Genomic DNA, 15,406 nt, shown 5'->3' with positions numbered 1-15,406 from the left:
TTATTAATTTGATTGTACAGATCTGTGATATTTCACTTATAGACTTCTTTGAACATATACAGTACCTCTGTGTGGCTCCAAATTTACACACCTATCTTTGAGGAATGCTTCATCATTAGCTGTTTTATGGAGAATCTGGTGGCTGTAAGAAATGGCTTTCATCTAAAGGAGGGATAATTTGCAGATCAACTTAAAGGATCAGACACTTCTCTTTCGTACTTCTAAGCACATACCCTTATTCCAAGCCTTTTGGCTAGGATGGGGAATGTGTACATTTCCTGGCTGAAGGTTCCTGCCACTATTACATTTAGAACATTTTCACTATTTATTTTAATTGTTTTCACTGTCTGTCGTCATCACAAATACTTTTTGGGGTGTGGTTCCTTTATGGGTTGCCACCTAATTGGTCGAGGACAGGAGTTTGCAGCCCTTCTGCTTGATCCTGGCTCTTCTCCAATAAGGGAGGACAATGTACACTGGGCTCTCAGTTCTGTTGGGGTGGCAGTCAGCCCAGGTGGTTCTTTTGACCACAACTGGCTCTGCCTAAACTTTGGCAATGAAGGGTGTCCATCAATCCCTGACAATGTACCTTTCTGGAACCGAGGAATTTGGAAAGGTCTATTGGTCGGGCTCCTCTCCTTTTGGTGCAGACAGCGATAGACCACATCCTTGTGCACTTTTTATGGCACCATTCACTTTTTTAAGTGCACTTGGGTCAAGAGCATAATCTTGAAACTCAGGCTGTTAAAAATTATAATAAAGGGTCACGCATTGACTTTCTACTGGAGAAAAACTATTATGTGTAATATGGCAGGCTGTATCATGGATTTGGCACTAAAAAATGTATTTTGGCAACACCAAATGATGAGATATTGGGTGCCTAGGCAAATTATATGGACCTGTAGGAACTCCACAAGCTGTCATTCAACTGTGCATAGGAGAATGAAGAAAATTAAAGTAATTCCTAATAAGCATTCTAAAATGAAGAACGTTAATAAAAATGCACCTGCAATTGGGCTACTTTGATTACACCCATGTAAGTTTTCTTAGAAGCGGGATGCTCAACAAGGCTTGTGGAAATGCTGTATACTTTTTCTTATAGTTTGTGAAATCAAATGATAAGACACATTTCACGTTCAACAGAATAAGTGAAAAACCCAGTCTGGTTTATCAATAAAGTATTTTCTCACTTGTCTTGCAGGTGTGGAATGAAATGACTGAGCTGGTCTCATCAAATGGAAACTACTGTAATTATCGTAAAGCCTTTGCAGAGTGTGAAGGATTCAAGATTCCCATCCTAGGTGTTCATTTAAAAGACTTAATAGCCGTGCATGTTATTTTCCCTGACTGGATTGATGACAACAAAGTAAATACAGTGAAAATGCAGCAGTTATATGTCACCCTCAATGAACTGGTTTCACTGCAGAGTGCCTCACATCATCTAGAAACCAGTATGGATTTAATTAACCTCCTAACAGTATGTATTTTATTCAGCATTGTTACATTATGTCCATTTAGCAAGCTAAATATAGTAGTAGTAACCCCTGCCAAAAGGATTAGACTTAAAGGGAACCTGTCAGCAGGATTGTGCTCGGTAAACTACAGACAGTGTCAGGTCGGCCTCGTTATACTGATTAAAATGATTTAATCTTTATTTTCAGCTTTCAGTTAATGATATGCTCGTGCTTCGGAACGGCCTGTGTGGGGGGTCTTTTCTGGGGACTCTGTTCTCAAACTCATCCTTATGGGCTTAAATAACAGGTCACTCAAGCTCCTTTTTCCTGCATCCAAATTTTTTTTCCCTCCAATAACATGGTGCCGGTGGCGGCGCTTGTGCAGTATCATCTATCGGCAAGCCATAAATGCTACTGCGCATACGCCAGCGCCAGTGTTATTTTGCTGTAGTTGCATTTTTTTTTACAAAGACCACACCATGAACTGCGTAAGTGCAGTACTTAAAATAGGAGGCGGGTCACTGAAGGTTCAGTCACCGGTCATTAAAGCCCATAAGTATGAATATAAGAACAGAGCACCAAATAAAGACCCGCCCGCAGGCTGCCCTGGAGCACGAGAATCTCAGTGTAATGGCGCCAACTTGACAATGCCTCTACCAAAATTCTGATGACAGGTTCGCTTTAAAGGGAATCTGTCACCATGAAAATGTAGTTCAGTCTGTAGGCACCATGTTATAGAGCTAGAGCGGAGGGAGCCGAGGAGAATGATATATTGCTTTAAGAGAAAAGATTCAGTATAATCTGTGTTTGCATCATTTAATCATCTGCTCTTTGTGGGGTTTTGGGTGCAGTGGGCGGTCTTATCAGTGACTGACAGCTATCTCTGTATGCACACTTATACAAGGAAAGCTGTCCATCACTGATAGGACGCCCACTGGGCCCAAAATCCCACAAAGCGCAGATGAGTAAATGATTAAAACACAGGTTATACTGAATCTTTTCTTACTAAGGTTTATATCAAATTACTCACCTCTCCCTGCTTTATAAGTTGGTGCCTGCAGATTGAACTGCATTTTCATGTTGATAGGTTCCCTTTAAAGTGAACCTGTCAGCTGAATCATACTACCCAAACCACTAGCAGCATAAATCACAGCCTGAGGCAGCCAAGTATATTTTTCTTTGAAATGCTCCGGCGTTAATATGGTTAAAAGATCTGGTCATGGACAATATCCAGAGACAAGACAAGTCCAGTACCACCTCAGGCCGGCCTCTCTGCAGAACCACACAAGTGATTAGCAGGTTTCTGCTATAAAGGAAAACCTATCAATCACCTCTAGCAGCGCTGGCACAGGTCTAGTCTTGTCTCCGTCTATGTTCCTTAGGGCTCATACTCACTTGCGCGAGACTCGGATGAGTCTCGCACTGCAATACCCGGAGCTGCTGCCGGCACTCAGATCGGAGCGTGCGGCCGCAAAGGAATACATGCAGCCGCACGCTCCGCTCCTCTGTGCCAGGTGCAGGGCCGGGTATTGCCGTGCGAGACTCGTCCGAGTCTCGCGCAAGTGAGTATGATTCCTTAGCCAGATCGTCTAAGGGTATGTGTCCACGTTCAGGATTGCATCAGGATTTGGTCAGGATTTTACATCAGTATTTGTAAGCCAAAACCAGGAGTGAGTGATAAATGCAGAAGTAGAGCATATGTTTCTATTATACTTTTCCTCTAATTGTTCCACTCCTGGTTTTGGCTTACAAGTACTGATGAAAAATCCTGACCAAATCCTGATGCAATCCTGAACGTGGACACATACCCTAACTGTGTTTTCTCTGGACTGCTCCAGCATGCAGTCGTCCAATCAGTCAGTCAGGCACTGATTCGTGCTAGTGTGGTTTGGTGACCAGAAATCAGCTGATAAGTTTTCTTTAAAGGGAATCTTTCAGTGAGATCAACCTCCCAAGCCACCTATATAGGCATGTAGATATTTGAAATTTCATCTTTATATCTTGTAATAATTAACGCTTTCATGTACATGCACATAATGCATGTTAAGTGCTATGTACATGACAGAGCACTTAACAAGTCTTTGCCACCTGAGGTTGTTTCCCAACATAGCACCAGCCTCTTTAGCTAGACTGATCACTCCCTGTGAGCTATAAATCAAGCTAAAGAGGCTTGTGCTGGTCAGGTAAATAACCTTGGGAGGCAGTTGCTCCATAAGGCTACTTTCACACTTCCGTCTTTTTGCCTCCGTCGCAATCCGTTGTTATGGGAAAAAAAACGGATCCTGCAAATGTGCCCGCAGGATCTGTTTTTTTGCCATACACTTTAATGGACGACGGATTGCGATGGATTGGCCACACGTCGCATCCGTCGTGCGATGGATGCGTCATGTTTTCGCAGTCCGTCGTGACAAAAAAACGGTCAATGTAACGTTTTTTTGTCCGTCAGAACCGCCATTTCCGACCACGCATGTGCGGCCGGAACTCCGCCCCCTCCTCCCCGCTCATCACAATGGGCAGCGGATGCGTTGTAAAACAGCATCCGCTGCCCACGTTGTGCTAAATTTAGCACAACATCCGTCAGTACGTCGGGCCGACGGTTTGCGGTGGCCCCGTACCGACGGAAGTGTAAAAGTAGCCTAAATGCTGTGCCACAACCAATTAAAATGCTAATTACCTGGGAATGCAGCAACAGATAGAAGATATAAAGGTGTTAATGGATTTACATTTCAAAAATCAGCATACCTATACAGTATATGCTGTTTAGGGAGGGGTGATCTTATTGAGAGATTTCCTTTTAAAGGTGTTTTCCATTTTCGGAAAAACCTTTCTCCCATGTCTGAAGTTTGTTTAAAAAAAATCAAACTGGGCTTTACTCACTCTTACGATCCCAGCGCTGAGACTCTGCTGCCTGACATTGAGAGAGGTTATTATTATTTGGGCTTGAAGAATCATTATTTAGTAGTTGTAGAAAACACGTCTTTTTAATAGTTAGTATGAGAATCCAATCAATCTAAATCTTAAAGGGTTCTCTGGGAATAGAAAAAATAAAGAAAAATGTCATAGTACAGTCCTGCTTAAAAGTTTAAAGACACCTATCTGTGCAATGAGTTTCCTTATTCTTATTTTAATGTGCACATTGAAAATTCAGACTGAAGGCAGCAAAACCATGATGTCACACTTATGGTAATCCAATAAGAACAAGGAAAACCATTACATAAACAGGTGTGTATAAACTATTGACTGGTACTGTAAATAAGTGTAAAAAAAGCTCTTTTCGAGAGTTTTTTCTAAAAAAAAAAAAAAAACCCTGGCAGAGTAAATTGGATTAAGTCAATTAAGTGCATTGCACCCCTACATGAGTCCTACTCAGCACCAAAAAATCCAAAGACCAGAGGGAGTGAGTGGCAGGACATCCTATGAGCTGGACAACGGCAGGTGAGCATAATCTTTTAATACTGGAAAAATATATCTTTGTACTGTGTCAACCATTAGATAGAAAAAATATTACAATTTGAGAGTCCTTAGTGGTTGATACCTTTATAATCTTTTAACCCCTACCCGGCTCTCAAAAGAGTTACCCGGTCTTTTGCTGTATTTAAAAGAATAGAATCCTGAAAAATTGGGATTTTTGTGAATCCAAAAGTTCAAGAAATTTGTGACAAATTTGATTAATTACTTATCAATTCACACATTTCTAATTGCCAAATCATATTCTGTCTAGGAAAGTAATCACAGGTATTACATTAAAATGGCTGCCTTGCTACGTTAAGAGAAACCTGACCTAGAATGTTAATATGACTAAAGCCTGAGAGCAGGTGCAGTAGGAAGTTCCACTGCTGTGACCTGGGGATATACTATATGAACAAAAGGATTGGGGTCAACTACACATTACTTTTTATGAAATCCCATTCGAAACCTATAGGCATGGAGTTATGGGGTTGGTCCCCACTTTGCCGCTATAACTGCTCCAACTTTTCATGGGAAGCTTTCTACAAGATTTTCAGATGTGTCCATAAGCATTTTTGCACATTTACCAAGAAGAGCATTTTTGAGGTAAAAAACCCCCCCTGATGTTAAATGAGATTGCCTGGCATGCAATTTCCATTTTATTTAATTAAAAACCTGATGGATGGGGTTGAGGTCAGTGCTCAGTGTGGCTCAGCCAAGTTCTTCTACATCAAACTCACCCGACCATGCCTTTATGCACTGGGGCAGAGTCATATTGGAACTGCTCCCAGAAGGTTGACAGCTTACAAATGTTCAAAATGTCTTAGTATATACTAAGGCAGGGGTGGGCAATTAATTTTCCCTAGGGGCCACATGAGATACCGTTACTGTTGTGGAGGGCCAAACAAAAAGGCCGAAATTAATTATACTAAATATTAATATCAATATATTATAATAATTATATTAATGATAATTATATTAATATTAATTGTATCACTGAATATTGAGCAGAATTAAGTATGCTGACATCCCCTATATATCGTTTGAACCCGAGTATGACATGAGCCCTCCCAAAGCCCCCTATATACTGTAGGAGCCCCCACACAGCCTCCCCCATATGCGGCATGAGCCCCACACAGCCTGCTATATACTGCATGAGCCTGACACAGCCTCCCTATATATTGCATGTCACCCCCATAGCATCCCCATGTGCAGCATGACACCCTCATAGCCTCCCCATGTGCAGTATGATCACCCCATAGCTTCCTCATGTGCTGCATGTCACCCCATAGCCTCCCCATGTGCAGCATGATGCCCCCATAGACTCCCTATGAGCAGCATGTCATCTCCATAGCCTCCTCATGCACAGCATGACACCCTCATAGCCTCCTCATGTGCTGCATGACACCCCCATAGCATTCTCATATGCTGCACGACACCCCCATAGCCTCCCCATCTGCAGCACTATGCCCTCATAGCCTCCTCGTGCACTGCATGACACCCCCATAGCCTCCCCATATGCAGTATGATGCCTCGATAGCCTCCTCATGTGCTGTATGACACCCCCATAGCCTCCTCATGTGCAACATGACACTCCCATAGCCTCCCCATGTGCAGCACGATGCCCCCATAGCCTTCTCATGCGCAGCATGACAACCCCATAGCCTCCCCATGTGCAGTATGACTCCCACAGAGCGTCCCCATGTGCTGCATGACACCCCCATAGCCTCCCCATGTGCAGCAGGATGCCCCCATAGCCTCCACATGTGCAGCAGGATGCCCCCATAGCCTCCCCATGTGCAGTATGACCCCCCATAACCTCCTCATATGCTGCATGACACCCCAATAGTCTCCCCATGTACAGTGTGACACCCCATAACCTCTTCATATGCTGCATGACACCCCCATAGCATCCTCATGTGCTGCATGGCACCCCCATAGCCTCCTCATGCGCAGCATAACACCGCCATAACCTCCCCATGTGCAGCATGATGCCCCATAATCTTCTCATATGTTGCATGAGGCCCCCATAGCCTCCCCATGTGCAGCACAACACCCACATAGCCTCCTCATGAGCAGCATGTCACCCCAATAGCCTCGCCATGTGCAGCATGACATCCCCATGCTCACCCAAACAACCCATACACATGAAAAAAGAGAACACCACATACTCACCTCGGTCCCGTTCCCCGGCGCTCTGCTTTCCTCCTCCACCAAAGAAGTCAGCGCAGATGCCGGAGACAACGAGCGAGAGGGCGGGCATAGTGCGGACCGTGGGTCTCTGGTTTCCAGCCCCTTGGCTGCGTCGGTCCGCGGGCTGGACTGAGACACCCAGAGAGCCGGATGTGGCCCACGGGCCGCACTTTGCCCAGGTCTGTACTAAAGCAATAAGATTTACCCTCACTAGAACCATGGGGCTTAGGACAACTTCTGAAACCCAATAGAATTACCCCTCCTCTGCCAAACTTTGCAATTAGCACAAGGTGACACTCTCCTATCATTCGACAAAACAAGACTCATAGAACAGACTCCTTAGATTCTAGTAACAAAATACTTTAAATGCTTTGGTATTGTGCTTGGTGATGTAAGGTTTGTCTACTTCCATTCAGCCATGACTATACATAAATGGTGTATGGGTGTATACATGCCAGATGGATGCCAAAAGGATACAATATTGACTTCTGCCTGTTGAATGTGAGTTTATGGCAACTTTAAATTGAACGCTTGGAGCTTTTCTTAGCGTGTAGGTTTGGCTAAGTTTACGACTTCAGTGCACACACCACCTTAAACCTCTTTAAAGGATTACTACAAAGGCTTTATACAAAACATAGCCATAATATTGCAATGTGCATGAGATTTTAGGTTATGGATTCATAATCTGTATCTGGAAACTTTTTCACCCAATGCAAATTAATTGGATTTTTTCTTGCCCCATTCACATGCTTCCAAAAAATATGTGCGCTGTGAAAAATATTCTTAAAAAACCCTATCGTGCTTTTTCTATTTGCATGTTATGAAAAGGTCACACAGATCAACAATGGAACCAGCACAAGGATAGAATGGAGTTTATCCTTGACACATCCAGGGAAGAATTCCAAGCATGAGATTTCTACCTTGAATCTTGTAAAATATACTCCATCTTTAAACCCGATGTCTGAACAAATACTGGCCCTCATTCTTACCCTTCGTAAACTTCTGGCTTTTGCTCTGAATATTTTGCTTTGTGTAATGAATATCATCACTTTCAGAATTTGTTTTTTTAGTTTCAAAAAGGTTCTCTGAAGCAATAATATTGGATCAGTGAGGGTCCAACACAATGTTTGACATCTTTTTTCTTTTTTTTCAGTTATCCCTTGATTTATATCATACAGAAGATGATATTTATAAACTTTCATTGGTGCTTGAGCCTCGGAATCCAAAATCGGTAAGAAACTTCTTTTCAGGCTATAGTCAAACTGCCGTAGATTTTCTCATCTGAGATAATTGGGCCAATTATGCAAATGACACTCTGATCAAACACTAAACAGAGTTTGGATCCGAGTGTCAGCATAGTGTGATTCGATTATCTCGGATATGACTGTGAGGAGAAGATGGAGAACAAAATTTCTCCATCTTCTCCATACTGTGAGTCCACGGAAATCAGACTGCACACAGATCTCATCCGACTGCAGTCTGATGCTTTACAAGTCTATAGGTGAGTGGCATGCAATTTCAGAGTGCTTATATTTCATCAACATACATATATCATATGTGTTCATTGCCTTTAGATTTTCTGCATATGAATTTAAATTGAAGTGCTACCTATGCTGACAAAAACAAAATATCTTGAAAATAAGACCACAGGATAGATGGTGCCTGGTATGTTTGTGATGACTTCGACCCTTTGGCCCCCCCACAGATCTCCTCCATTCACTGTCTATGGGGTTTGCCAATAAAAGTCGAACATAGGGGACATTTGGTCTCCTGTACTTTTGTACCAGTCTGACTGCTGGGATATACTGATAATGACATATGTGGTGGATAGATTAAAATGTTTTCATTATACTAGTCCTTCATACCCTTAAAGTGAACCTGTCACCAGGATTTTGCTAAGTAAACTAAAGGCATTGTCAGTTTGGTGCTGTTATACTGATTAAAATGATACCTGGGGTGAAGAAATCCGTCTTGTGGTTCTTGTTTAATCTGTGATTGCAGTTTTGAGTTAATGAGATGCTCATGCTCCGGTGCGGCCTGTGAGCGAGGTCTTGTTTGATGTTCTGGCCTCATCATCATTATTCTGGGTGTTAATGACAGGTCACTGATCTTTACTATACTATATAAATACTACGCTTACGCCTTAAATATTATGGTCTTCAAAAAAACATTTGCTTCAACATAATGGCGCTGGCAGATGTGCAGTAGCATCTATTGGCAAGCCATGCTCTCAATCTGCGCATGCGCTGCCCACTGTGTTCTGAGGACCAGTGCTATGTTCAGTGGCAACGATTTCCTCTTCTTTTGTGTGCTTCCACACTGGTTTTTGGGACACAATGGGCTGCGCATGCGCAGATTGAGAGCATCGCTTGCTTATAGACCCGCTTGCTGATAAATGCTACTGTGCATGCGCCGGCGCAATTTTTTTAAGCAAAACATTATTGTTTTAACACCACCATATTAAATGCGTAGGAGTGGTATTTAAAATAGGAGGCAGGTCACTGAAAGTTCAGTGACCTGTTACTTAAGCTCAGAATGTTGATGAAAAAAAGACCCAACCCGGAGCACAAGCATTTCATTAACTCAAAACTGCAAACACAAATTAAACAAGAACCACAAGACAGATTTCTTCAACCCAGGTATCATTTTAATCAGTATAACGGCGCCAACCTGATACTGTAGTTTACTTTGCAAAATTCTGATGACAGGTTCGCTTTAAAGGATTTATTTAACCCTTAATTCATCTGCAATTTCTGCTTTCAAACACTAATAATATCTGTGGCTATTTATATCATCACAGCCAACTTCACCTACAACTCCTAATAAACCTGATGTACCACTTGACTGGGCTTCTGGTGTGACGTCAAAACCTGACCCTACAATTATCAACAAACATATAAGGAAATTAGTGGAGGTAAGATCACTTGTCATTGCACAGTTCTTTTCCTTACAAGTCTCATTTTGAAAACTGTTTATTTCACATTTATAAATTGAGAGTCCCAAGCTTCCCAAGATATTATAATGGGGATCAGAATATTCTGCAGTGTTGAGAGTTAGCAGGACCACTTTACTTCTAGAAGATACCACTGAAAGCTAAAGGTTTTTTAGAGTGGTCTTTTTTCTACAAGTCCAAACTTGGCAGCAGGAGTCACGCAAAATGAACCAATTTATTCATCACACATAGCTGATACAACAGTACCCATACTATTTTGTTAGTGCAATGCCCATAATATAGTGTTACTCAAGCTCCTCTATTATATAAATTCAGTCTATTGCCAAAATAATATGTCTTCCCATAACTATTGTGATTAAGGTTTCAATACTTGCTCTTGCTGAGAGTACTAGTATCCCCTTTAGTCCCAACAGTCCTTCTCGGAATCCATCCTTTACACCTTCATTCACAACTCAGTCACATGGCAAATGTAGGTTATTTTGTAGGGGAGACAGAGACCCAGACCACATTGCTTTATACCAACTTGACATGACAAGGCCTTGTGTTAGCAATCAGGCTCCCTTCGATTCCATTTTATGGAGCTGTCGGCAATTTTCATGTGCACATGAGGTCTTAGGCATCATTCAGACATTAGTGATTTTTCTTACAACCAATTTTCATCAGTGTTCAGGATTAGATTTTCAGGCAGATTATTTGGTCAGTGTTTCAGTTTTTGCTATCAGTGATTCATAAGTGATTTTCTCATATACAAAAAAAAAAGCTTTTCCAATGCATTGCAGTGTTAATAACGGACAGATCAAGGACTGTATCTGGATTGCATCTGTAATAAACATAACTTTTATAAAAACTGTAATACCACAACTGTTGGTCAAAAACATAGTGTAATTATCCCCTTTGGGACATGTCAGTCCAATATTTTAACGTGGAAAAAAGGAATACATTATTTTTCTTTCATGGAATGGAAATTAGAAAATTATTATTATTATTATTATTATTATTATTATTATTAATTTATTTATATAGCACCATTGATTTCATGGTGCTGTACATGAGAAGGGTTACATACAATTTACAGATGTCACTTACAATAAACAAATTAGCAATAACAGACTGATACAGAGGGGCGAGGACCCTGCCCTTGCGGGCTTACATTCTACAGGATGGTGGGGAAGGACACTGTAGGTTGAGGGTTGCAGGAGCTCCGGTGTTGATGAGGCGGTAGCTCCGGTAGTGGTGAGGAGGCAGCAGGGTCAGTGCAGGCTGTAGACTTTCCTGAAGAGGTGGGTTCTCAGGTTCCGTCTGAAGGATTCGAATGTGGTTGATCGTCAGATGTGTTGGGACAAAGAATTCCAGAGGATGGGGGATAGAAGAAAATAATTGGTTTGTATCTCTATTCCCCTAAAATAAATTTCTACCTCAGAATCTTTCTGTATTCAGGTGTGTTTTAGCCAAAGGGGAAGTACATAATTATAGAAAAACAGTAAGGCAGGGTTTACATCACGTTTGACTCTATGTTCATTGGCTTTTTCGGATCTTATGTCCAAACCTCCCACAAAATGGGTTTTGGGAGCATGTGCTGACTCAGCCATTGACTATAATAATGCAGACAGAGTCACAGTGTGCTCTGTTGAACACCATTTTTGGCCGTATATGGAGGACGGGAAGACATAGGTCACCTCAACAGGTGTGTACGGCTGAAAATGATGTTGCTCAAAGCACACTGTGACTCTGTCTGTATCATTATAGTCAGTAGGCCTACCAGCATAAACGCCTGAATCCCATTTTGCATTTGCCCCGATAGAGCCACTAAACATAGGTTCAAACGCAGAGGCGTAGCTAGGGTTTTGGTTCAGGGGGAGCAAAGCTTCTGAGTGGGCCCCTAACCAGGTAACCTTGATTACAACTGGGTGACGCATCCTAATAGTGGATGTAGGAGAATCTCATCAGATGACGGCACTGTTGCTGAATATAATCTCTATACAAAGACCAACATTGTTATTACCACCATGTAGTCAGTGGTAGATACCAGTCCTACAGACCATGTAAGAGATTACAGCACAGTTATAGATGGTGACTTACACCTGACGTTCTTTCTGATGGAATTGTTCACTTTTCCCGTCTTTTCCTTCTTGGCCAGACTGACATGACAACTTCTTCAGCCAGTAGAGATTACAATAAAGACACATTCCTTCACATTTCCAGTACCATCTTCATCTATTCCCAACCTGCACAAACTTCTCATCCTGCTAATACCCCAATACTGAGCCGCTGCCTTCGTGTCTCTATTACTGCGCTGCCGTGTGGAACTGTTTGCCCTCTAAATGGCAAAACAAACCTCTAGAATATAGCAATGCCATGTGCAAGTGTCGCAGAACAGTGCCCTCATTTTGCCTCCTAGAAAGTAATAATGCCCTCTCTGTGCCCCTTTGACAGTCATAATAACCTGAGTTCCCCTATAGCAATAAGTGCCCACTTTACATTTAATAATGTCCTGAGTCTCCCCCTGCATAGCTCCCCTCTACACAGTATAATGCTCTCTTATACATAGTATAATGCCCCCTCACAGTATTGTACCCCCCACAGTATACTAACCCATTAGTAGCCACAAACTGTTTAATGGCTCCAACACTGTATGATGGCCCCCACACTGTACAAAGACCCCCATTATCTCCCACACTGTATAATGGCTCCCTCACTGTAATCCCCACACTGTATGATGGCCCCCTAAATAGCCTCCATATAGTATAATGCACTCCCCATAGTCCTCAATAAAGTATAATGCACTTCCCATAGGCCTATATACATTATACTATATAGACCTCTATATAGTATAATATACTCCCCATAGGCTTCCATATAGTATAACACACTCCTCATAGGCCTCTATAGACCTCTATAGTATAATGCAATTCCCATAGACAGACTCTATATAGTATAATGCACTCCCCATAGGCCTCTATATAGTATAATGCATTCCCCATAGGCAGTCTCTATATAGTATAATGCACTCCCCATAGGCCTCTGTGACACGTACCGGTGTCTGGGAAAAAGCAGTACAGTTAGTTCTGTTCTCAGGTGCTGGGTCATACTCTCATCATTGCAGCTTGTTCTCCCTTCGAACGATGAGATGAGGCAACGCTGATCACACTTGTAGTCAGCACATGCCACCTGGGAATAGCGCACATCATCGTTGCCTGGTCTCCCTGTGATCAGCACAACCAGACTTGTAGTCAGCAACCGCTGTCTGTGTATCACTTGTATTAAATAAATAAATAAAATAAAAAAAGTCATGGGTCCCCCTTAATTTTCCTAACCAGCAAAGGAAAGCCGACAGCTGAGGGCTGTTGTTATTACTCTGGAAAGGAGCTAAAAGCCATAAGGGTTCCCAGCTTATTAATAACAGCTCATAACTGTCTGCTTAACCTTTACTGGTTAGTCAAAAGGAGGGTCCGAGAAAAATGATGTGAGGCCCCCCTAATTTTACTAACCAGCAAAGGCCTAACAGACTGCTGCGAGCTGATATTAATAGGCTGGGAAGGAGCCATGTATATTGGCCCCTCCCAGACTAAGAACATCAGCCCTCAGCCGCCCCAGAAATGGCACATACATTAGATGGGCCAAACCTGGTCTCTGCCTCAGCTCTTCCCACTTGCCCTGGTGCATTGGCAAGTGGGGTAATAGTTTTGTGGTTGTTGACAGCTATTTTATGTCCGCTGACATCAAGTCCAGAGTTTAGTAATAGAGGGATGTCTATCAGACACCTACATTACTAACCCCATAGTTAAAATCAATAATATACACACAGAGAAAAGTCTTTTAATTGAAATAAACACTCACCAACAATTGCCTTTTTTTACTCATTTATTAACCTAAATAAAAAAAAAATCAAAGTAATCCTCACCTATCTGCCGTTAATCCATAATGATGAGGTCCCAAGACGATCCCCAACTCTGCTACATCAGGATGGTTTGGTGAGCAGTAACATCAGTAATGTGACCGCTCAGCACGCCAGCCGGAACACATGAGCTTAGCATTAGAACGCAGCTGCAGTGATGAGCGGTGACATAAATAAAGTTAGCGTGGGTCACAGGCAGCGGTTTCCGTTAAGCTCTGTGTGAAATGACCTACGAACTGTGGTGACCTTACTAATGTCACCCCTCACAGCATGAGAAATTTCTTATTTATTTAATACATTGGATAAACAGACTGCAAGTCTCATCAGCGTCGCCTTTGCCGCACATTGCAGGGAGACCAGGCAACAATGATGAGACTTGTAGTTAGCGCTATTCTCAGGCAGTGTGTGCTGACTACAACTATCATCAGAGTCGTCTGGTCTTGTAGTTAGCGCTATTCTCAGGCAGTGTGTGCTGACTACAACTATCATCAGAGTCGTCTGGTCTTGTAGTTAGCGCTATTCTCAGGCAGTGTGTGCTGACTACAACTATCATCAGAGTCGTCTGGTCTTGCTGATCACAGGGAGGCAAGGCGACTATCATAGGAGCTGGATTCAGCACCCGGCGCCTGGGAACAGCACTAACTGTACTGCTTTTCTCAGACACCGGTACATGTCACACTGATGATACATGGACGTCATCTGTGTGTCATCAGTGTGCATTTGTGTGGGACATAATACGGACCGTGCTGCTGGCAAAAAATGGACATGTCAACGTGTCTGTGGAAACACACTGACATGAGCGAAGACCCATAGATGTGAATGGGTCTACGTGTTTAAGTGTCTCCGGTACGTGTGAAAACTGTCGCCACACGTACTGGAGACACTGACTTGTGAAGGAGGCCTTACACAAATAACTTAACTAATACTTATTTGTAGAAATAAAACTTTTTAAATGTTTTCTTTTGCAATCAGTTATAAAAGAACATCACCCAATAAAAAGATAAAAATGCAATGTACAATATGTTCAAGGTTCAGGATGGTCTGTAATGTTTTATGGTCAACTCCTCACACCAAGATATAAAGCTTACTATTGTTCAGTCAGTCTTAGCAATAATAATACCTCCACATACATTGGTTCTTTGTTCTAGTACTCACTATAAAAGAATATTTTTAAGCATTATAAATGTTCCATTTCTCAGCTCCAGCATCTACTAATTAATTAGCAATTAACCATAGTGCTTTCTAGTCTATAAAATAATGCCTTAATGTTACCAACCTAGGAGTTCCTGAAAGTCACACTGCTTTAAAGCATGGCGGAGAACATTATGTTTTAATGCTTAAAATAAATCTATGAAAATATTCTAATCATTTATTTTCCCGTAGCTGACGGAAAATGTTCACAATTAAGGGTTGACAGTATATTATTATAATTTCCATGTTTAATTCTATTACATGAATATTTGA

The 15,406-nt window shown here is 42.1% G+C and overlaps 1 protein-coding gene across 2 annotated transcripts in view; it reads left to right on the top strand.

Moving 5' to 3' along the window:
- RASGRP3 (RAS guanyl releasing protein 3) overlaps positions 1-15,406 on the top strand; it is a 137,498-nt gene that overhangs the window by 77,404 nt on the left and 44,688 nt on the right. For both annotated transcript variants that reach the window (XM_077283012.1, XM_077283011.1), the window contains 3 exons: positions 1,202-1,477; positions 8,248-8,325; positions 9,895-10,008. In XM_077283012.1, coding sequence (XP_077139127.1) covers positions 1,202-1,477; positions 8,248-8,325; positions 9,895-10,008 — 468 coding nt within the window. The remainder of the gene's footprint in view (positions 1-1,201; positions 1,478-8,247; positions 8,326-9,894; positions 10,009-15,406) is intronic.

The sequence above is a fragment of the Ranitomeya variabilis genome, chromosome 2, assembly GCF_051348905.1.
Source record: "Ranitomeya variabilis isolate aRanVar5 chromosome 2, aRanVar5.hap1, whole genome shotgun sequence".
NCBI lineage: Eukaryota > Metazoa > Chordata > Amphibia > Anura > Dendrobatidae > Ranitomeya > Ranitomeya variabilis.
This window is presented reverse-complemented; position numbering and strand designations above follow the sequence as displayed.